Consider the following 24,513-nt stretch of genomic DNA (forward strand, 5'->3'; position numbering starts at 1 on the left):
CCGCCTCCTTCCCTTTCCCCCGGGGGCCTATCCGGGTGAGTTCCGGAGTTTGTGACTCCAAATTTCCACCAAATCACGAGCGACCTCCCCTAACATTGAGGCCGGATTCTCCAACCCGCACTGCGCCCGCCTAATCCACGACTGCCTTCTCGGGAGTGCGCGGGCTCGCGGAGCAGGCGAGGTCCTGTATCCACGGGCACGTGCCCGGGCGCGCGTCCCGCCGAGCTCGTTCCCAGCTTCACCTCCCAGCTCCGGTCCCAGTAGCACGCCGCGCGCCGCCGGCTTCCCCTCACCTCCCAGCCGAGCGGCCTCTAGACCCCGCGCCGTTGGAGCGACCTGGGCGAAGCCAGGCGCTCGGTCCGCCCGAGGGGCAAGGGGAGAAGGACTGGGCGGTCCTGTGCGCCCGGGTAGGCGGAGTGGCAGAATCACCTGAGACCACCAGACAGCTAGCTGCGTCCCACTCCTGCTCGAGCTTCGCACCCGGACTAGTGGTCCAGGCCCGGGAACCCGCGTCACACCGGAGAGGACTGATCACAGCGAGCTAGTGGACATGGCAACACCATTTCTACCCGCGGGGGCCACCACGGGCGACAGCGGTGGGGAACTGAGCTCCGGGGACGACTCCGGTGACATGGAATCCTTCCAGACCCCTGAGGCCGAGGCGACCCGGAGCCTGGCCGAGCTATTTGAGAAGGCTGCCGCACATGTCCAAGGCCTGGTTCAGGTGGCCAGCAGGGAGCAGCTCCTGTACCTGTATGCCAGGTACAAGCAGGTAAAGATGGGTGGATAAGAGGACACGGGCTTTTCCTCCAAAAACTTAATAGTAGATGTGCGTGGCTAATGTTCGAGCGTGATGAAGTTTGTATATGTGCTTCGATTTATTTATTTGTTTATTTTTGACGCTGGAGAATAGCATCATTCCGGACGTGGAAAAAAATCTCTCTGCTGTCCTGCGAATGATATTTATATAGCCGGGCACCGAATAACAATGTTTCAGTGGCCTTGCCTCTGAACCTTTACAAAATGAGGATGAGAAAATAAAATTTGTCATTCGCTGTTGCCAACTGGACATGTGGTAGGAACTATGGTAATGTTAATAATAAATTTGGAATTTAAGGGAGTATTACTATATATAAAATGCGAAATACAATATTACTATTGTGATTCTTAGAAACTGTAAATGTAGTTGCTATGTTTTTAGCTGAATTTGATCCTGCTAGATACAGTCCCCACACTTTTTTTTTTTTTTTTTAAATTAAGGACCCCATGCAGGCAACATGGAGGGCTGGTGATGAACTCTCGACTCAGCATCCTGAATCGCTTTCATTTCCAAATAAAAGACCCAGGGGAGTAGGCCACTTAGAAAGTTACATGGATATACCGGAATTAAAGTGCAGTTTTTGACTCTAAAACTGAACTTTACCTGAAAGTAAGGAAATGTATGAGTTGTAAACGGAAGACTAATTTATCTTGCAAGGTTAGGTACCACAAGGAAAGACTGTTGCTTCCCCTCAGTCAACAGAAACAGCTCAGCAGAACACTGGGTGTTCTGTCTACAGAGAATTCGAGGATGAAAGAACATGATGACACCGCCTTTAAGAAGCTTACAGGATTAGTTAAGGAGTCTAGATGTAAATGTGAAAAAAAAAAATCAATGGTTAGGAAATTAGGAAACCCCCAGCTCTTTAGAACTTTGAAAGAAATGAAGTTATGGATAGTAGCCTCTTTTATTTTATTAAATTAAAAAATGCTTCTTGATAGAGTTACATATATTTCTTCTGAACTCTTGTCTTTTTTTTTTAGGTAGTCGTGAGGACCCTCCAGTATTTCTAATTACGTTTTGTATTGTGTGTGTGTGTGTGTGTGTGTGTGTGCATGTGCGCACTCGAGTGACAGTGTAGGTCTGAGGACAGCTTGCAGGAGTTGGCTTTCTCCTTTCACTGAGTTGACCACAGGGTTTCAACTTGTCAGGCTTGGTAGCAAGCACGGTTTACACACCGAGCATCTTGCTGTATTCTTAAACCTGAGATACTGGGTAGAGATGAGCCTTCTTTAGAGGACTGATGGTTATTATGGACACATGCTAATAGTGATGTGGCCTGAGAGGCCCCTGTACAAGGGGTAGCCAGCATCTTGTGTGATGCCAGGTGTGCTGGTGCATGCTCTTCCCAGCACCTTGGGGAGGGAAAGGCGGGTTCTCTCCAAGACAGCAGGTTGCAGGTTAGTTGGAACAACGCGGTAAGCCTGTCTCAAAACAAGCAAAAAGTCGTGTAATGGAAAGAATACACAGCACTTCTGCTACACACCTGGTTATATTGGTTATTTTGAGGAAATTGAGGACAATCAGATATAATTGAGTTACAAAGTCAACTATGTTCTTTTTCCTTGGGACTTCGAAAACTCCATAGACTCCTTTTAGATGTGGGTGTTTGGCAGATAGTTTCTTGAAGATGAAGTGAACCTGGAAGACAGCTGTAAACGTTTGTTGCCAGTGACTATATTTGAGTTGTCCAAGGAAAAGTAGAGGTTTGGGAAACATGGAGTCTACCATCATGAGCTTGACAGCTCCCCAGCGCTCACAGAGTACTTTCATGAGATAGGTGTTGGTGATAATGAATGGGAAGTTTCAGTAATGTCTAATGCAGTATGTCAACATTTGGAAATGTCGACTGACGCTGAGCTGTTATCTCTGTATTTCATAAGATCATGTTAAAAGTCAGTGTGAGCAGAAGTCCCACTCAACGTGAAAATCAGACAGGTGGTTTTCACTACAACTGTGTAAAAGACCCACAGTGCATTCAGATTCTGTATCATAACTGGTCTTGGGGAAACTAATATTTATTGAGTTTGGGTGTAATATCAGAGAATATCCACAGTTACTGGGAGTGCTATAAAAATAATTTCTAACACTATATGCGTGATCGAAATTGCTTTATGGCCTCCATCCAAACCAACATACAGAGATAGGTCACTGAAGTATGGCAGTACGACTGTGCCAGACAGTAAAGAGATTTTAAAAAATAGACAATAAGATTTTTTTTTTGTTTTCCATCCTTTTAGTTTACAATGTAGTTGTTTTTCCATAAAATTTTATTACTTAAATTATCTTATACTAGATTTATTTTTAAATAAATTAATAGTTTAGAGATATGATTTATTTTTTTGTACATGTATGTTCACATGTGTGGGTGCGTGTGTGTATTCATGAGTGTATGTAGAGGTGGGAGGTTGATGCTGGGACTCTTCCTGGATTGCTCTCCACCATATTCATTGAGACAGGGTCTCTCATGGCACTCAGTTGCTGATGTAGCTCATCTGGGTAGCCAGCCAGTCTGGCCTCTCTAAAATCACATCAACTTCTGAGTTCTGCTACAAGTATAAATTTGCAAATATAAAATATAAATACAAATATAAAAAAACTATATACACACTATAGTACATGAGGCTATGCAACTTCTGCCTAGCTTCCAGGACTGGATATATACGAAGATTACAATCAAATACCTTGCTTAAAACAAAGGGGGTGGGAATACTGGAGAGCTAGCCCAGCAGTTAAGAGCAAGTGCCTCAGGGATCCCTGTCTTCTGAGATTAGAAGTGAGTAGCCTTGCTTACCTGGCATTTCATTTGACTCTGGGCATCTGAACTCAGGTCCTTACACTTGCAGGACAAGCGATTTAACCACTGAGCAATACCTCCCACCCCAGTCCAAGTTCTCATTTCTAATCTGTATATATAACAGGTAAAATCCACACTACTAAAGCTCTTTGGAGATTCTAATTCTAAAAATTCAAAGGAATCACATGACCAGAGTTCAAGAACTCCTATTTCAAGTTCCGCTTCCATGGCCAGAGACTCTCACAAACATAGTATGTGTGTTCTAGTTCAGGTGAAGCAGAGAGGATGAACTCCTTTTGTTTTCTGACTGTTTAATTTCATTTGTGTGTGTGTTTGTGCGCACGTGAGTGTGCAAGCCACAGTCTGTGTGGCGGTCAGAAGACCACCTTCAGGCTAGCTGTCTCCCTCCACCGTGGGTTCCAGAGATTTAATTCAGATTACCAGGCCTGTGTGGCAAGTGCTTTTACCCGCCTACCTGTCTCACTTGTTGCCCTAACCCCTCACCTCTTGAAAAAGTTTCAGTCTGAGTGGGTGTGCATGGTGCCTGCCAAGGCTGGAAAAGGTTATCAGATCTACGGGAACCGGAGTTACAGACAGGTGTAAGCTGCCATGTGGGGCCTGGGAACCGAACCCAGACATTCTGCAAGAGTGTGGGTGCTGGGCTAGCAGCTCTCCAGCACCCACACTCCTTTGTTTTTAAACAAGATATAGTCTGCATATGCATCCAGTTGGAGAAGCTGGGCAGAAGTTGCGTGACCTCTGTACTATAGTGCGTGTCTAGTCTGTCTCCCTTTGTATTCGCAGCACAGTCTGGCAGTTTATGTGACTTAGAGATGTCAGGATTGAAACGTGTAAGACAGATGATACAGTGAAGGAGTCAGACAGGCCCTGATAAATCCTGATAACTGATCCAGATTTGCATATGTGTGAGTTGAGAACACGCTCTTGAGTTTCTGTATCCTCAGTTGTAGGACGGGTTTGTAAAGACCTCACAGGCTGATTGGTGATTATTCAGTCTCTGTCCAATTATAAGACACTGCTCCTGTAGAAGTGTACTTTTTAGTAAGAACCAGAGGACTGCGTGGTCCACAGCTGAGGAAGTGACTGGGGTGACACTTGTGGGTGTATACTGCATGTATGCAGGTGCTCTTGGAGGGCAGAGGGTGTCAGATTGATCCTGAAGCTGGTGGTATTCAGAGACAGTTGTGAGCTGTCCGATGTGGGTGCTGGGAACTGAGCTCAGGTCCTTCAGTAGAGCAACAAGCACTCTTAACTGCCGAGCCATCTCCAACCCCATGAGTGAGTATATTCAGTGTTTATAATGGAGATTATTTCTGGCAGTGGTAATCAAGAGCTGAATTCTGTTCTTGTGAATTTCATTTTTACATAGTTAAATGAAAAGAATCTATAATTTAGCTACAAATGTCATTTGAGCCTTAAAAGTCAGGTATAGTGGTATACACCTGTAACTCCAGCCTTGAGAAGTAGAAGTAGGGGGCTCATGAGTTAAAGATAGTCTGAGCTACGTGAGACCCTTGCTTGAAACAATAGCAAAAGTGGTGACCACATGGATGGCATTTATACTATTGTTGAGACTTGAGTGGTTTTTTTTCCAGCTTTTGACATATAAACTTATCTACTGTGGTGCACTTATTAATTTTATATGTGTACATATATGTGTATGTGTATGTGTATGTGTACGTGTGTGTGTGTGTGTGTGTGTGTGTGTGTGTGTGTGTGTGTGTGTGTGTGTGTGTGTATGGAGACAGTGTCTCACTGTGTAGCTCCGAGCTTTTTTCTTCCAGCTTTTGACCTAAACTTATTTACTATGGTACACTTACTAATTTTATATATGTACATGTATGTGTATGTGTATGTGTGTGTATGGAGACAGTGTCTCACTGTGTAGCTCCGAGCTTTTTTCTTCCAGCTTTTGACCTAAATTTATCTACTATGGTACACTTACTAATTTTATATATGTACATATATGTGTATGTGTATGTGTACGTGTGTGTATGGAGACAGTGTCTCACTGTGTAGCTCTGAGCTTTTTTCTTCCAGCTTTGACATCTAAATTTATTTAGTATAATGCTTTCATTATTTATTTACTTTTTTTTTAAAGACAGAGTTTCACTGTAACCCTGGCTGTCCTGAAACTCACTCTGTAGACCAGACTGGTCTGGAACTCAGAGATCTGCCTGCTGTCATCTCCTGAGTGTGTATGTTAAAGGCATGTACCACCATGCCCAGCTAGTATGGTACATTTTTAGTACAGTGTGTCCTGGATTTGAGGAGGGATTAAATGCTAGTAGAATCATAAAAATCAGCATTAAAAAAAAAACCCAATATATGAATTCTGAAAAACTGAACTTTATATTTTGTTAATTACCTGTTAAAGAATTATATTATGGGGTGGGTGAAATGACTGAGCATGTAAAGCACATGCTATGCAAGCCCAACTTTTTCCCAGAACCCACAGAAAAGTGGGAAGAAAGAGAAGCTACTCCACAGAGTGGCCCCCTGACCTCCCCTATGTACACACACAATAATAAATTAAAACTTACAAAGTTGTATTCTAATGGCAGTAAAGACTAAACTTTTATTTGTAATTTGTCTTATAATTAGTCTGCTAGTTTAGAAACTGAGTTATTTGTCACCCATTTTTCCCTGTGTGTTTAGTAGTTACCTTATGTAGAAAGCTGAGACTGCTTGTGTGCTGTTTTTATTTTATTAATTACTTAATTTAGACAAGGTCTCACTGTGTACCTGCCCAGCCTGGAGGATGTTGTATAGACATGGAGGGCCCTGAACTCATAGCTTTGACTGCACAGAGTTCCACGTGCCCCTGTTGCAGGTACTGCTCCTCCTGCTTCTGTTACAGTGTATACCACCACACCTGGTGCTGCTCCTCCTGCTTCTGTTACAGTGTACACCACCACACCTGGTGCTGCTCCTCCTGCTTCTGTTACAGTGTACACCACCACACCTGGTGCTGCTCCTCCTGCTTCTGTTACAGTGTACACCACCACACCTGGTGCTGCTCCTCCTGCTTCTGTTACAGGTGTACACCACCACACCTGGTGCTGCTCCTCCTGCTTCTGTTACAGTGTACACCACCACACCTGGTGCTGCTCCTCCTGCTTCTGTTACAGGTGTACACCACCACACCTGGTGCTGCTCCTCCTGCTTCTGTTACAGTGTACACCACCACACTTGGTGCTGCTCCTCCTGCTTCTGTTACAGGTGTACACCACCACACCTGGTGCTGCTCCTCCTGCTTCTGTTACAGTGTACACCACCACACTTGGTGCTGCTCCTTGTGCCTCTGTTGCAGTGTTGCTGCTGTTTTCACCTCAGATTATTTGATATTTTTCTTTTGTCTGCTTTTTGCAAAGAATGTTAAATTTTATTATCATATATATGTGTATATATATAATGTATAGTTACTAAATAGTGTAATTAACTTGAAAAGACAAAAGTTCTCAGATGTTCTTTAGAATAGTAAAATAAATTCTTGCTATTTTTCCCCTTTTCTTTTTTAGGTCAAAGTTGGAAATTGCAATATTCCTAAACCAAACTTCTTTGATTTTGAAGGAAAGCAAAAATGGTAAGAACAATTCTTGGAATCTTTAATAAGGTTGTCAGAAATGACTTAGGGGTTTAGGAATTAGAAACGGGTTTAAAAGCAGATTAAAGAATTATTTTTATATTAATCCCTTTGCTGTTCGCTGCTAATGACTGGGAGTTGGGAGGATTAAAAGAATCTGCTGTTAGCTGACTGTAAAGGATCTTTGGCACTGAAGTCAATAAACGTGCTCACAGCAGAGGGCGCTCTCATGAGAGAGCTCTTTGTTACGCATTGCTCAAGGTTGTCTCCTTGCGTGTTCCTCTGGGGATTGCTGTTTTCCACATACAGGGCCATCATTTCGGAATTACCAGAGAAAGGGAGGGAGAAGAACAAGATAAATCCCCATCTCAGACTTTTCAATGCCTCGGCCTTGCAGTGGGAAAATCTAAAAAATCCAAAACTAGACCCAGGTTCGCTCTACTCTGAATACATTTTTCACCTGTAATTCATATTCTCACATACTATTTTTTCTTACCTGGCCTAAGTAAAAAAAGAGAAATTGTTAAACAATAGTGAGCATAGTTACAGAAAAGATTTGTGAGCATCAGCCCTGGTGGTAAAACCAAACGAACACCATTTGGGTGGAGTTATTTACTGCACTGTACCCATTATGTTAAGGAGTCAGTCCTATGTTTGAATAATTACTTAATTCTGGTACCTAGACTTAAGCCCGTGAACAAGACTTCAAACCTAAGTTAAAGTTGTCCGTCGTAATTTGTTATACCCAGTGTCAGTCACAGTCTAAGTCACATGGTTCCTTAGGAACACCTTCCTGTATTTATGCTAAATACTTGGGTTAAAGATCTCTTAGAATAGAGTTTTGTTTGTTATGTTCATTTTTAGATTTATTTTATGTATATGGATGTTTTGCCTGTATGGATGTCCACCACATGTGTCCTGGGTATCCATGGAGACGAAGAGAGGGGTTTGGATCCCCTAGAACTGAAGTTACAGATGGTTGTCAGGTGCTGGGAACCAAATCTTGTTCCTCTGTAAAAAGTACCAAGTGCTCTTAACCGCCGGATCATCCAATCCTGGATAGAGTTTCTAAAAACAAGAGTGAAAGGAGGTTTAGAGAGATAGGCTAATGCATGGATTTGCCCATATAGTCTGTCACTGCCCTGCGTAGAGTGTGCTCCCCCGGACACTAGTGCAACTGTGAGGAGGGCTGAAGCTCAAACCTGGACACGAGTCACACTCTTTAGTTCAGATGGCATTCTGGGGTTATTGTTGTTTTGTTCTGTTTTTTGAGACAGGGTTTCTCTGTGTAGCCCTGGCTGCCCTGAAATTCACCTTGAAGAGGAGGCTGCTCTCAGGCTCAGAGATCTACATGCCTCAGCTTGATGAGTGCTGAGACTAAGGGTGTGCACAGCCACTGCCCAGCATGTGGGACATCCTCAGGGCTTTGATTTAAATTTTTGTCAAATTTTCTCTTAATGATAAGCAGGTTTTGGAATTTTATTTTATTCTGGAGCCTGTCAAATGTAAACTTTTCTCGGAGCTGCTTTGTTTTGAGAAATTCTGTCACCTTACTATTACTTTCTTTAATGCATTCCTTGGTTTTCCTGTTGTTGTTTTTAGAGTATTATTGAAAAGTTTACATATTTTTCACTGCCTCCCCAAGTTTCTATTTTATAGGCACTCTTATTAATTAGTAAACCAGAGAGCCGTCAGATACCGTCATTGCCAGCACATCAGTCTATTAGTTATAGGACAGACTGACATCCTGCGTCCCTGTTGTGATCCATTGTAAAGGACATGCCACTTACACATTGCTCTTACCGAAATATTTAATCTCATTTTAATCATGATTAATCATTTTGACAAGAATGCTATTTAGGTGAGAAAACAATTAGACAAATCCAAACTGAGTGGTATTTTGTAAAATAATTGTTTTTGACTCTTACAAATGTCAGTGTCATGGAAAGAGAGAGAAGGATAAATGAAGCAGTGTTGTGCGTGAGTTTGCTTGGCTTCCGGTCTGGGAAGACAAAGTCATACAGGGCATTGTGGTGACAGTCAGGGGACTCTGGATAGATTGTGTCTATGTGATAGAATTGATATAATTCCCGGGCGATACAAACTTACATATTTAGGAATGAGGTGTTATTATATGTATAAATAACTATCAAGAGGGCCAGAAAAATTTTAGAAAACCTCAGAAAGACCTTGCTTTCTTCATAGAGGCAGGAAAGTAGGGAAGAACAGGACCAGGCTCTCTTTATAATACAGTGAAGATAGAGAGACCTGGTTAGAAGGGTAGAGTTGGCTGGGGCAAATGGAATAGGCTGTCCTGGTAACTTGGGTAGTTAATTCGAAAGATGGGAAGTATTCTACTGGTCTGTAAATGATAGAGTCTCAAGAGGGTGACTCTGGGCTTAGGGAGATTAAATAGTAGATTACCATATATTTCAAAATTCAACAGGTCTGCAAGATATCTGTGTTCTAAAATTTCATGAGAGAGGGCAAATAGGGGAAGAGTATTTCCAAAGGGCCTAAGGTAGTAAGTTTTATACTTATATCAAAACATAATTGGAGTGCTTCTCCTCTACACAGTTATCTTTGTCTTCAGATCACTGAAATATACATGTAAAATATTAATAATAGGAAATACAGTAGCTGGATGTGATATTGTGAGTTTAAAGTCAGCCTGGGCTGCACACTGAGATCCTGTTTAAAAACCTGCTGTTTGTGTTCTTGGCTGTTCTGTGTTGTAGGGAGGCATGGAAAGCCCTCGGCGACTCAAGCCCTAGCCAAGCAATGCAGGAATATATCGCGGCAGTTAAAAAACTAGATCCAGGATGGAATCCTCAGGTAAGACTTCCTAGCTGTATACTTTCTGAAAACTTACCTTTCTCCCAAACAAATGTCTAACTAAGCTTTGGTGTGTAAGTAACATGTCTTAAGCTTCAATTCATTAAAAAAAAACTCTAAGGTAATTGCAATATTTATCTGTGAAAATAACTACTTAAATATTACCATGAGCAGTAACTGATACAGTAACTGATACCTCTGAGGTATAGTTTAATCTTGTAAGAACTGAATTTATATCAGAATTTGGAGACCATCATCTTGGGAGTAAGAAAACTTCTTTTAATTAAAAAAATTGGGTGGGCTGGAGAGATGGCTCAGTGGTTAAGAGCATCCACTGCTCTTCCAGAGGTCATGAGTTCAATTCCCAGCACCCACATCAGGTAGCTCACAACCACCTGGGAGAACAACTTCAGGGGCTCCAACTCCTGGATTCCATGTCATTTACAGACACCCACACAACAGACACACATACATATAAAGAAAATAATAATACAGCTCTTTAGAGGCGGATGCAGGTGGATCTCAGAGTTTGAGGCCAGTCTGGTCTACAGAGTGAGTTCCAGGGCAGCCAGGGCTACACAGAGAAACCCTATCTCAAAAAACACAACCAAAACCAAAACAAAAGTTTGGATTTATTTATCTTATTTTATAGGAGTGCATATGTGGACCCCGTGAGTGCAGTGCCCTTCCAGGCCATAAGAGGGCGACAGTTTCCTCTGAAACGGTGTCATAGCTGATAGCCACCTTTAGTGCAAAGTACTGGGGTGAGCAAGGGCTCTTCACTACTGACCCAACGCTCCAGCTCCTCTTTGATATTTTAGTGAGCATTTTCTATGCAAGTTTGAGAGACAACATAAATATGACATCATTTCTGCCGTCATGTAGTTTAAGGCATGAAGGAATAATAAAACACTTTAAGATTCATGTTTGACATATAAATTCTAGAGAATTGCACAGGGAAAAGTATGACTGTGGATGTTAGGGGCATTGGATAATGTTAACTTACATGGACTGTCTTTCTAGGATACTTATGGAGAATGCCTGGAAAGAATTTAGTACAGCCGGGGTTGCTAATTTTATTTTGAAATATTTTTAAAGGCATTTTAAAATTAAATTATTGTGTGTGCTTGTACCACATACATTTGGAAGAAAATAACTTACAAGGGGTTCTGTTTTTTTCCTCTACCATGTGGGCCTTGAGGATTAAACTCAGGTAGTCAGACTCAGAGACAAACAGCCTTTACCCTCTAATCCTCCTGATGTCCCTGAAAAATATATTTTAAAAAATTTAACGTGTATCTGTGAGTCTTCACATGTATGTGTATGTGCATTGTGTGCATTCCTGGTGCCCACAGAATGCAGAAAAGGGTGTTTGACACCCTTTGGAGTTAGAATCGCAGGGGTTATGAGCTGCCATGTGGATACTGGTAACTGAACGCCAGATCTTAGAAAAGATATATGTGCTCTTATATGTATTATATATGTAATATATGTATTAGCTACTGAGCTCTCTCTCCATTCCCATTTAAAATATTAAAAGAAAACAAAACCAAAATACTGGTAGAAAGGTACGCAGGATAGAGGTTGGGTCAGTATGATTGCCTGGGATGCAGAGGCAGACAGAGTTCAAGGCCAGCCTGTTCTATAGATTGTGTTCCAGGACAGCCAGCACTACAGAGAGAAACTATCTTCAAAACTAAAACCAAAACCAAACACTGTAATCTTTTAAAGGTGCCAGGCAGAGGCAGAGAACCAGGTAGATCTCAGCCTGGTCTACATCCCAGAACAGCCAAGAGAAGTTTCAGAAAGCCAAAACCGGTCCTTCTTGACTTCCTTTTTATCCCCCCCCCCGCCCCCCTTTGCTTTTAGACTGGTAAGAGGCATACTACCCGACCTCAGTGTTAGGAGAGCTTGACATTAGGTTTGATGTTAGCGTTTAGGATAAAAAGTGATGTTCATGGACTGGATAGAGATGAGCCCAGTGTTAGAGCGCTTGCTTAGCAGTTCTGAAGCTCCAGTTCAAGTTCCAGCACACCCCCTCAAAGAAAAAGGAAAAGAAAAAAATTACTTTCTTTTGCCAAGTTGTTTCTAAGGCATAAACTAAACGCACATTGTATATGGCTTAGGTATACATGTATTATCTTTTGAAATTACCATAGAAGTCTTAGAACTATTTTTGTCTATATTTTAGAAGTTAGGAAATTCAGACATAGAGAGAGGTTTATTAACTTCCCTACAGTTAATAAGTAACAAAGACATTAGAAACTTCTATGCTGGGGACATGACTCAGCGGTTAAGAGTACTGGCTGTTCCTCATGAGGTCCTGAGTTCAATTCCCAGCAACCACATGGTGGCTCACAACCATCTGTAGTGAGATCTGGTGCTCTCTTCTGGCCTGCAGGCATATATGCAGGCAGAACATTGTATATATAATGAATAAATAAATCTTAAAAAAAGAAAGAAAAGAGAAGAAAAGAAAAATAGGATCCATCTTAAAAATAAACAAAGAAATTTCTACACAAAGAAATTAAAGTGACTTAACCCTGCCACACCCGCTGTTTGAATTACACATAGGCACATCCACGCACAAACACAAACACAACCAAAACCAAACCAAACCTTTATGTTTGACTACGTAAAGTTCCAGGCCTTCAAACAGTTATTTTTGTTAAAGCTACAAAGTGACTTAATGCAGCCCTCTGCCTGGGTTTTACTCAAGAGTGTATTGATCGGTGGGGATAGAAAAAGAATCCTTTGTTTTTATGTAATTTTGGCAGGGAGAAGTAGAGTTTTAATACAGACAATTAAAATTTATAATAGTAGAGGCAATGTCTTTGTAGATGGCCTTTCTCTAGATTTAGCAGTTATATTCACTCTGCCATTCCGTTTACACGTTCACACACTCACCTGTATCTATAAACTCTGGTAGTTTGTTTTGGTTTCTGAGACAGGGTCTCTGTCCTGGAACTCACCTTGTAGATCAGGCTGGCCGGCTTCTGCCTTTGAGTGCTGGTATGAGCCACCACCGCCCAGCTAAATATTTTTTTCTAAACTGTTTGAGATAAATTGGTGATATCGTGTTCATTTTCCCTAAATACTTGCATGTTTATTTTCTAAGAACAAATAGCTTTCTTTTCATAACTATACCTTAGTAATCAAAATCAGGAACTTTATTTTAATTTTTATATTTTTGTATGTATTTTAGGAAGCTGTTAGGAAGATTAGAAATTCTGATCCATCCTTATTGTGGAATCTGCAGTGCATATTCAAGTTTTCATTTACTTTAACGATGTCCTTTCCGTTTATTTGCTAAAGTTCCTACCACAGCCTGGTTTAGCCCTGTGCATTGTATCACTTGGCTCTTGTCTTTAGGCTCCTACTTTGGACTAGTTTGAATATAAAGTAAACCTGTTACTTTGGAGGATGTCCGTCATTTTGGATTGCTTGTAATCAGCTTCAGACTGCACATTCTAGGAGTAACACAGAAGTGTGCTCTCGATGCGTTTTACCAGCAGCGACTACAGGATCTCTGTTTTGGTATTGATGATGTCAACTTTGATCACTTGGATAACGATGGCATCTGCCAGGTTTCCCTACCGAGAAGCTCCTGTTTCTTTATAATTAGTGAGTAATTTGAGGAATTCTATGAACTGTATGAAAGCATCCTGGCTAATTTTATGTCAGCTTGACACAAGCTAGAGTTGTCAGAGAGGAGGGGCCCTCGATAGAAAATGCCCCCATAAGATGCTCTGCAGGCAAGCCCGTGGGGGCACTTTCTTAATTAGTGATTGGTGTGGAGGGCACAGCCTGTTGGGTGGGGACCCCTGGTCTGGTGGTCCTGGGTTCTATAAGAAAGGATGAGCAGGCCATGTGAGCAGTGCCCCTCCTTTGCCTCTGTCTCCAGGGTCCTGCCCTGCATGGTCTCCTGCCCTGACTTCCTTCAGTGATGAACAGTGATGTGGGATCACAAGCCGAATAAACCCTTTCCTTCTCAAGTTGCCTTTGTCATGGTGTTTCACCACAGCAATAGCAACCCTAACTAAAACAGAACTTTTCATTTCTCCATCCATCTGTCCATCCACCATCCACCCATCAATTCCTTAAAAAAAAGAAGTGCGAAAGGTCTGAGATTTCGCCCTGTATACAAACTAGGTTACCCTGCTTCTGTTTCTTAAATGCTGGCAGAAGCCTTCTGGATCCTGGTCAGCCCAGGGCTTGGCAAACTGCATGAACTTCATCTGTTTGCATCCATTTCCCACCTCTCCCAAGTCCCAAGGAGGACACAGGTAGGGTTAGCTGGAGTTCTGCATATGCAGTGGGTTGTGCAATAGGGAAAGAGAGAACACTGGGTTGCAGGAATTCACAACGTATAGCAGCCCCGCTTTTTGTTAGGGGCTGGAGAGATGTTACTGCATTCCCAGAGGTGTTTTGGTGGTCACACAGGCCTGAGAATTGGCCTACATAGAGAGCGGTGGGGACCTGGTCAGTTGAGCAAGAATGCGTAGGGATTTCAGTGTCCGCGGGAGCTTGGCTTCCCCAGGGTCCGTGCATTTATTTTATATAGACTGCGGGTTTCTGTTTTATTCATGCAGTATAGCCCATTGACATAATTTGTCCGCTAAAATCCTTCAAACTGGGTCCTCTGTCCTTTTCACATGCCCTTGGGGCATTTTCTTTCTTACTTATGGACACAGATATTCCAATGCTATTGGTTTACTAGGGCTCTGTAGCAAAGTACCACAAGCTCCTTAAACAACAGACATCTATTTTCTTACAGTCTGGAGGGTAGGTGTCTGAAAGGAGGAGTTAGCGTCTGGAGGGAAGAAGCTTCCTTCTTCTGGTGGCTTGCAGACATTCTGTGTCTTGTGGTGGCTGTTTTAGCTTCCTCTGTTGCTGGGACAAAACAGCAGCTGAAAGTAACTTGGAGAGAAAGGGGTTGTTTGCTTTATATATTACAGTCCATGACTGGAGGAAGTTAGGGCAAAACTCCTAGAGGCAGGAACTGAAACAAGCCGGTGACGGAATGGTGCTTACTGCCCCCTTTGCAGGCTCCTTTCTTGTATAGCCCAGGCCACCTGCTTAGGGGCAGTACTGCTCACAGTGTGCTGGGTGGGCCCCCATATCAACTAGCAACCAAGGAAATACCCAGCGGACATGCCCACAAGCCAGTCTGTTGGAGACAAATCCTCAGTTGAAGCTCCCTCTTCCCAGGTGTGTCAGTCAGGTTGGCGACCAAGGTTAGCTGTCACAGTGGCCAAACTCCAGTGTCTTCAAATGGTTGTCCTGCTGAGGTTTCTCAGCTTCCTTTCTTATGTGGGGACATCAGTCCACCCTAATCCACTGTGACTTCAGTTTACATCTGGAAGATGATTTTCTTTCTTTTTGTTTTGGTTTTGGAGACAGGGCTTCTCTGTGTAGCCCTGGCCTTCTAGAACTCAATCTGTAGACCAGACTGGCCTCAAACTCAGACACCTACTTGGCTGTGCCTCCCTATGCTGGGATTAAGGGCATGCTCCCCTGAGGCCCTTCTTTAACTGAAGATGATTTTCTATCCCCCTGCCCACCTTTTAAAGACAAGATCTCACTATTCTTCCAGAATGGCTAATATATTCACCAGGCTATAAAGTTTTTTTTCTAAATTAAAAATCAGAGTTTTTCAAGATTCCTGAAGACTGCTTGGCATTTTCCTTACCTCTTTGAAGAGATTCTTGTTTGGTAGTGAATAGTGTGATGGCCACTGTCTCTCTTGAGCTCTTTACGAAGGTTTCTAGTGCTCACAAAGAATGTGATTAAATTTAAACTCTTCTCCAGATCTCACTGTCACATATTTTGAATGTGTACTTGCATTTTATCCTAATATGTAAAAGATTATTGTTATATTGAACCAACTATAAAAGACTTTTCTAAGATTTTAGTTGGCTTTATTTTGCAATTCTAGTGTTGATAACCCTCAAATAGATTGGTTTTTAGACTTTAATTAGCTTAATTTTGGCTTCTAGAATCAGACAGTCCTTCATTCTATAAAATACAATAACTATTTTTTCTTTTCCCTAACATCTATTAAATGATTATTAATTATCACCCTATGCATTGGTTGTACTTTATCTTATATAAGTTATAGCTCGTGGAACTGGAATATAGCTGCTGGTAGCACAGGCAGACAGTGTCTGCCGGAGGAGCGTCTGCTGCGGCGGGAGTAAGTGATGATTTAGGTACACAGCACGGCGCTTTAGAAGGTGATCGGTGTATGGACAGAAAGCGGGGAGAAGCAGAGGGATACAGGAGGCGGGAGTGAGTCCAATGTGCTGAGCGGGGAAGGCCCACTTAAAAGGTGACCATGAGCATTAAGGAAGGGAAACAGTGAGCCACGTGTGTGGAAGAACATTCCAGATGATACAAGAGATGGCTGGGTCATACCTGCTGTGCTTTACAAACTGCCAGGGCTAATGTGGGAGGGAACGAGGAGCAGAGAACTAGAAAATTTACTGGACAATAAACATGGTAGTTTACTGTCAGGATTATGACTTTTACTCTAATGAAAAGGGGAAGAGTTCTATGGAGAATATACTCCAGTCATAAGCTTGTAAAAGTATAAATATTGTATATTGTCCAGCAAACAATACCTTAATAAATATAATGCAGGCATAACATATATGGGACAAAAATATGAAACACATGAGCGAGTGTAAAATGAAACCTTGCAACACACATGCCACACACCAAACCATGTTCTTTAGAAGTGTGGCTCCGTGTGTGCAGTTCTGAAGAACTGCGTGTGATACTGAGGTGCTAATGTCAGCAGGAGTGGCAGGGATGCGAGGCACGGGGTGGGGTGTGAGCGTGTGTGCATGTGAGCGATCACAGTGCATTCTGATGCTTGCACAAAGAGACACATGCCATGGCCAGTGAGCATCTGCAGGTACTAACAGAGTTCCAAAGGCTGGTAAGTTTCAGTGTCTCAAGAAATATTTTCCAGCTGAAATGTTTCTAGTAGATTAAGAGGTAGAATTTGAACATTTATTTGTTAGTCGTAAGTGGTGAGTCTGGATAGCTCATGTAGATTAGTGTTTCTTCACCTGGTACTGTGTTTCTCCTCATCCCTAGTCAGACCTCTCGTGACCACCAGAGGGCGGAAAGCTCATAGGAAATGAGGTGAAGATTTTATTTGGGAGTTAACCAGGGCTTCCCGTGTGCTTCAGTGCAATTGTCCGTACTTCAGTTTTCACTGATTATCCCCTCTCCCTTAAAAAAGAAAAAGACGAAAGCTTAGATCTTGACATTTACTTAGAATGTCATTAGTAAGGTCATTTCTCTTTGCCTCACTGGTCAGGTGACTCTTGGATCCATTTTATTTTACCTGTGTGTTATCTAGAAAGATAATAGCTATGAGAACTGAGTGTCCAAGTAAAGTAGTTGTGTAGATGTCCAGCAGCCAGCCTCTGCAAAGCCTGCATCGTCCAGTTTGGGTAGCAGCATCTACTGGTCTTTTATCTGTAAGAAATCATTAAAAACCCAGGCACCGAACCCGATGGCTGTCACCCTAGCTCTTGTGGGGTGGAGACAGTTGCACATCAGAATAGAGACACTTGAGCAGCACTTGGGTAGGCCTGGCATCTGTCTTTGTTGTTTTTTGTATGTGTCACCAAATTAATTTGGAGCACATCCCAGAGTTGTGAGTGCCCTGCTCCTTTGAGTATTAGTTCAGTTGTCTTTATTTACTAGCTGTGTTCTCAGCCCGTTCGCCTGCAGGAATAAGCTCCCTTCTGTTGTATTACCATTTGGAGTTGGAGTTATCTTTCTCTCCCATTGTACTGTAGGCATCAGAGTCAGGGCTGTGCCATAGTCACGGCACCTGAAACAGAAGCTGTGGATTAGTAACTGTTAGGCCTAACTGGACTCACAAACACAGATGTAAGAAGAGGGCTGAGGTGTAGCTCTGTGGTGAAGCAGTTGCCTAGCACACATGAGGCCCTGGGCTCCTTCCCCTGCACTGAACAAACTGTCTTACAGAGGAGAATAATTTTGCTTTAGGAACAAGCTGGCAAGAAAAATCCAAAATTTGTTGGCTGGACTGTACTGAATAAATTCAGTCGTCATTTGAAAAGCTGTCCTATAGAGGGCAGTGTTTCCTAGTTGACATAGCCTGTTCTGCCTCTTACGTGAAATCCTTGTGCTCATTTTGTGTGTTTATCTCTCTTGTAGACACAATAAGATAACTGCTAGGAATTAAAGTAAGACATTTTGAGTATAATTAAAAATAAAATTGAAGGATCAAGATGACAGTTTAGAAAAGAACATTTATTATCTTTGTATCAAAAATGTTATTATCTTGTGTTAATAGATTAAAACCTATAAGATGAGGGTTTGCTTTCCTGTGTAGTTCATGTAAGTTAAGAAAATTTAGTGACCCAAATTTCCTGGTGACCCTCACTTATTGAAAACTTTGGAGGAAACTAGTATTCCATGCAGCTTCTTTCTCATCGGGACCTGAGCCATTTTGCTTGTGCAGTAGAACAGGGCTTTTTAATTAAAACACTTGTACATTTAGGTAGACTAACTGAATTCTGATGTTAAAGCCCCAAATAATGTAAGAATAAGTTTTGCTTAGTTTAAGAAATTATTTTTTTTAAATTTTGTGTTAAAAAGTAACCAGAATATTTTAATTAGAAATTATGTTATTATTTTTACCTACTACAAAATCATTATTCTAATAACATACTTTATTATAATGTGTTCTGTTATATTAGAAACAGAAATCTATTTTGAATCAAATTTATTAGTCTCCAAATATAGGATATTTCTTTTTTTTAAATTTATTTATTATATATAAGTACACTGTGGCTATCTTCAGACACACCAGGAGAGGGCATCAGATCTCATTATAGTTGGCTGTGAGCCACCATGTGGTTGCTGGGAATTGAACTCAGGACCTCTGGAAGAGCAGTCAGTGCTCTTAACTGCTGAGCCATCTCACCAGCCCATAGGTTATTTCTGATACAGAAAAGCACCATGTATAGTAATAATACAGAGTAATCTATACCATATTGCTTTTTAAAGGGTTGGAAGTTTTTAGGAGCTATAGAATTCTTACTTCTGTCTTATTTCAGTGTACTACCCATTTAATCTACCGGAGCCCTGACTTAAAGGGGTGTGGTCTTTTGGTTAGCTTCAGGGGAACTGGCAAGATGCATATAGCAGCATTCCTGTTGGGGTTTTCAGTTTCTTCTGCACATGCATTTATCTGAGCTTCAGAGTCTTCCTGTCCTATTTGCCAGTTAAGGAAAGGAAGTAATTTGTTAGTCTGTATTTTCATGTTTGTATAAAGCACAGCTTCATTCTTTATTTAAAAGTATATATTATATATATGTATATAATATACACACACACACATATATGTATATATGTGTGTGTATGTATATATGTGTGTGTATATGTGTGTGTGTGTATATATATATATGTATATATATATATATATATATATAGTATACTTTAAACAAAACTTGTGAATGACTTTAAGGCCTTACAGCTTATGTTTAAATGACAACTCGCTGTTGCTATAGTAAACTCATATACGTTTAGCTTAGGATAACTGTGTAGTGTCCACACTGGGCCTAGTGACATTAGGTTGCTTTGGAATCAGACACATGACTACTTAATTATGTAGACGTAATATATAACTCAACATCTTAGAGTTTTTCAGTTTTTCCTTAAGTTGAGTTTTTAATATATTTGAAAAATATTAGTAAAACTCTAAATGTCCTGTGATTTTTGGTTCATAAAAAGAGGATTGTGGGGCTGGAGAGATGGCTCAGCAGTTAAGAGCACTGACTGCTCTTCCAGAGGTCCTGAGTTCAATTCCCAGCAACCACATGGTGGCTCACAACCATCTGTAATGGGATCTGATGCCCTCTCCTGGTGTGTGTGAAGACAGCTACAGTGTACTCACATACATAAAATAAATCTTTAAAGAAAAGAGAGAGAAGTTAACTAATTTAGCCGGGAGACTGAGTCAGTTCCCCATACAAGCACACACGATCGTAAGGTCCCAGACAGCTTGCCTCATTTAGCCTTTTGGGTTATTTTTCTCATGCCACATTAAGGATTTTCTAGCTCTTTGGTATATGGGTTTTACATTCTGTCTCCTTATGGACCCCGAGACTTTGGTCCATTTCTTTGGAGCCCGTTGACCTTTCCTGGGGCTGCCATTGGCCTCAGGTACTTCTGTGGTTCTTTCAAAAGAGCACTAGCTGTGCTGGAGCTCAGGTCCATTACTCTGCAGCTGTGCCTTCTGCCTTGACAGCACAGTCCTGTTTCTCTCTGTATTTACCAGTGATGTGAGTGAGTGTCGGCAGAGTTATAACAAATTAGAGATCGTAAAACAATAGACAATTTGTCTTCTATTTCCCGGTCTTAAGCTGAATCTCTAAAATGACCTCAGTCAGTGTGTGGCCTTTGAAGTATTTAGAAATGCTGCTCTTATATTTAGACGTACACTATGAAACTTCAGCGTGGATTGAAATATGGAGTTTCATAATTTTAATCATGTTAAGTGTAAAATGACTAAGGGTATATGTGTCTAATGTATACACAGATATTGGTATGGGCATCACCACTTTTTAATGTAAATAAAAAGTTTCAAAGTGTATCAGAAGCGAGTGTAGACACTGTTTTGGTGGTGGTGCTTTCCTTTTCTGTATGTGCGTACATGTGCATAACCTTCCTTGTTTTTACTACTTGCTATACATCATTCCATATCGACTATTACAGAAGAAGTTTGATATTATTGATAAGCAATAAGGCATTTCAAACCCTGAAGCGGCAAAACTGCATCTCCGTTACGAATGCTGCATTCTAAATACTGCTCTGACCATTACTTGAAAATTTCAAAACTGTTTTGAAATTTATCTTTAGGTGTTTCAGTTCTTAACATTTGGGAGTCTTTAAACTTGGTATTGTGAATCTATTTGGAGGAATTTTGAGGTTAATTTCCTTTCCTGTACCTATCCTGTGAAATTTGGCTCAAATTTTTATATATTGAGGGACTGAATATTTCAAGTCTAATGTTTATACACAGCTAGTTAAATCATTTTTATTTTAATCTTGTTTGCTTTTTTTAAGTATTCAGTGAGCATTTCTCTTGTTTGTGTTTATCCCACTGAACTCTGTGTTGTTGTTTTCTTGGGTATTCTGCTGAATTTCTTCATTTCTAAGTGTTACGGTTTGTCTGTCTGTTTTTTAAATATATTTCTATTTGCAATGTAAAACTGAAGGTAGCTATGTTAAACTTATCTTTGGGAATTGATTCATTTAAGATGTATTGAGCCCCTTCAGGCTGTATTAGTATAAACTAATGCTGGAATCCCTCTGAAATCTTACAATAATGATGATTAACTATGTATCCCCTTCTGAATTTTGTTTTGTCTTTGTTTTTGCTTTTTTAGAGACAGGATCTCACTATGTAGCTCTGACTGTCTTGGAGCTCATGATATAGACCAGGCTAGCCTCAAACTCACAGATCCACCTACTTCTGCCTCCCAAGTGAAAGGACTAAAGGCAGATTCCTTCATTACTGGCTATCTTCTAAATATTTTAAGGAATTAATGTGCTTTCTAATGTGATTTTCCCAGTAAACTCAAGATTCCAAATGACTCAGTTTTTAGTGTCTTCTACCCGTTCCGCTGATCAGTGTAGAATCAACAAATCATATCATCCACTGTCATTGGCTTACGATTTCGTAAAGCTGAGTTAGGTCTTAAGATTCTTTCAGAGGTTAATTTCTCTCTCTCTCTCTCTCTCTCTCTCTCTCTCTCTCTCTCTCTCTCTCACACACACACACACACACTCACACACACACACACACACACACACACACACACACACACACACACTTTTATAGTGGTTTCTAAGGAGAATTTAAAGTGAGGAAGTTTCTCTTTAGAGCAGCACCTGACCTCTTCTGGTTTGGTCAGGGTTCGGCTCGTGTTGACCGGGTGCTTCGGCTGAGCATGTCCGGGAAGCTGTGTTGACCGGGTGCTTCGGCTGAGCATGTCCGGGAACCGGGTGCTTCGGCTGAGCATGTCCGGGAAGCTGGTGCTTCGGCTGAGCATGTCCGGGAAGCTGTGTTGACCGGGTGCTTCGGCTGAGCATGTCCGGGGAGCTGTTTTGACCGTGTGCTTCGGCTGAGCATGTCCGTGGAGCTGTGTTGACCGGGTGCTTCGGCTGAGCATGTCCGTGGAGCTGTGTTTACCGGGTGCTTCGGCTGAGCATGTCCGGGAAGCTGTGTGACCTTGTCCGGGCTGTGTTGACCGGGTGCTTCGGCTGAGCATGTCCGTGGAGCTGTGTTGACCGGGTGCTTCGGCTGAGCATGTCCGTGGAGCTGTGTTGACCGGGTGCTTCGGCTGAGCATGTCCGGGAAGCTGTTGTTCTGATTCTCTGCTTCATTCTTGTCTGTCAGTGATGCTGTGCTCCTTTTTCTCTGTAGTCTAGTTTTTTTCCTAGTGTCACCCAAGCACATAATCATCTTTGAATAGTGAAATGATGAAGAATTAACACATTTGGTCCCCAAGTGATACCAACAGAGCATCACTTAAAGGATGGTGACACTGAGATAGACAGTATCATATAATCTCTTGGGTCAGCACAGGCGCTGTGAGTTTGAACTGCACCGCATCAGAAGTGAGTAGATGCACAGCTTTTGTCATTGGAAATGTAAACATTTCTGTGTTTACAGATGTGCACGCACACGTGTGAGAAAGGTGTTTTTGAGGAAATACATGTGTGTAGAACAATTTTTTTATCAACTACACTTGCTTGTGTTTGATTATTTCCATGCTTGGATAATATCCGGTCTTTTTATTCATTACCTGTACCCAGTGGAGAAGTGGCATGTGCCAGTTATCTTCTGTCTTATAAATTCACCACGTTGCCCGAAATATCAGCCACAGAGGAAACAGAACAATAGACATGCAGGTCACCAGTTTCTGCTTGTTTCATTAATAAGTTTTGATATTTGGAGAATGTAGACTGTACTTCTGTTCAGACAACACTCTTTTTCCTGAGATTTGCATTACTGCATAGCCCATGTCAGCTTTGAACCCGTGATTCTTCTGCTCCACCTCCCAGGTCATAGGACTGTAGATGTGCACCACAACAGGCAGCTTCAAATAGTACTTGTAAGAAATTGATTTAGCTTGACAAAATAAATAGAGCAGTTAAGTGTTTTTATCCAGCTCGACACAGCGGCATTTGGTTTAAATACCATTTAATCATAACTTGTAAAAAAAATCAATTCAACTTAGGTTCATGTATTCTTTTAAATATACTTTATAGTGTGATAAAATGTGGATTAGCTCTTGTTTGTATGAAAACACTAGAAAAAAAAAGAGCTAGTTTCTTTAGGCCTTTAAAAATATTACTTGAATTTCTTGTTGGTGATATAAATATAGAATAATGGGAGACTTGGGATCTTCTAGGTATTTGAAGTGGTGTGTGTGTGTGTGTGTGTGTGTGTGTGTGTGTCTGCATGCATACCTAAGCTTAAGTGTGTGCTTTTTTTTACAGATCTCCCTCATTTCATACAGAGCCTGTTAAACAACTCACATCATTGCTATTCTAAGTCATGCCTTTGCAGTCAAGCATTTGAAAAGTGATTGACTTTTTCCCTATAGCTTCATAATTTGTAAGAACACATAAAATGGAAAGACCAAGATGATTTTGGTACATGTTTATAATCTTAATCCACTGTGCAGCTTAAAAATGGAATCTGTTCAGAATAGACTGGCTGGCTGACTGGAGCCTGGTATGTTAACTTCTTTTCAGTTTTTAGTTGTGGGATTTTTTTTTTTCTTACTTAATTTGTAGGTGTTGGGTATCTTTGATTTTATGTCTGTTGAGAAATTTATGATCAAGTACTTTCTTTATGACGTTATAGTCTGAGCTTAGGCAGTTGATTGAAATACAATATAGGAAATTTAGCACGCATTTTTAAAGCTCAAATTGGGAAAGTGAACCAATATGGATTTGCTTTAGGGCAAGCAAAAAAAAGGCATAATGGGTTAATTTCTTTATATTTCTGTTACCGTTTCTTGCTAAAGCCTTGCTTGCAGTATTGACACATTTGCTTTTGGAGGTTGGCTGTGCATCGTCATGTTGTTGAGTTGAGAGAAGAGACTGTAACTTAGTGAAGTTAGATATATAGAAAGCAGTCTATAAACTGTAGGTACAATTACAACGTAGAGGCAAGATTTTATTAATAAATACGCTATCAAAAGTAATCGAGACTCAATGCTACTGCTACTAGGAATGTTAGTCATACTGTAGTATTCAGTGGGTCCTTTTGAGTAAATGACCAAGGTGAAGTTATAGAAAAATTATTGAGAGGCAAAGTTAACATCTTCCCTTTCCCTTTCTGTGGCTGTTCAGTAGCAAACTTTAATTCTTACAAAATCTAAGTCA

At 41.2% G+C, this 24,513-nt stretch overlaps 1 protein-coding gene across 1 annotated transcript; it reads left to right on the forward strand.

Moving 5' to 3' along the window:
* On the forward strand, nucleotides 1–24,455 carry Acbd6 (acyl-CoA binding domain containing 6). The gene is made up of 4 exons (XM_032915741.1): nucleotides 1–772; nucleotides 7,160–7,224; nucleotides 9,963–10,059; nucleotides 23,620–24,455. Exons 1-4 carry the CDS (start codon nucleotides 551–553, stop codon nucleotides 23,647–23,649), a joined length of 414 nt encoding a protein of 137 aa, XP_032771632.1. The 5' UTR covers nucleotides 1–550; the 3' UTR covers nucleotides 23,650–24,455.
* The last annotated feature ends 58 nt before the right edge of the window (nucleotides 24,456–24,513 follow it).

This window comes from Rattus rattus, chromosome 10, assembly GCF_011064425.1.
Source record: "Rattus rattus isolate New Zealand chromosome 10, Rrattus_CSIRO_v1, whole genome shotgun sequence".
Lineage (NCBI taxonomy): Eukaryota > Metazoa > Chordata > Mammalia > Rodentia > Muridae > Rattus > Rattus rattus.

Coding starts and splice junctions, on each gene's coding strand:
- Acbd6 (XM_032915741.1), top strand. CDS start 551: ATGGCAACACCATTTCTACCCGCGGGGGCCACCACGGGCGACAGCGGT. Junction 773..7,159: donor TGTATGCCAGGTACAAGCAG/GTAAAGATGGGT, acceptor TTTCTTTTTTAG/GTCAAAGTTGGAAATTGCAA. Junction 7,225..9,962: donor TTTGAAGGAAAGCAAAAATG/GTAAGAACAATT, acceptor TCTGTGTTGTAG/GGAGGCATGGAAAGCCCTCG.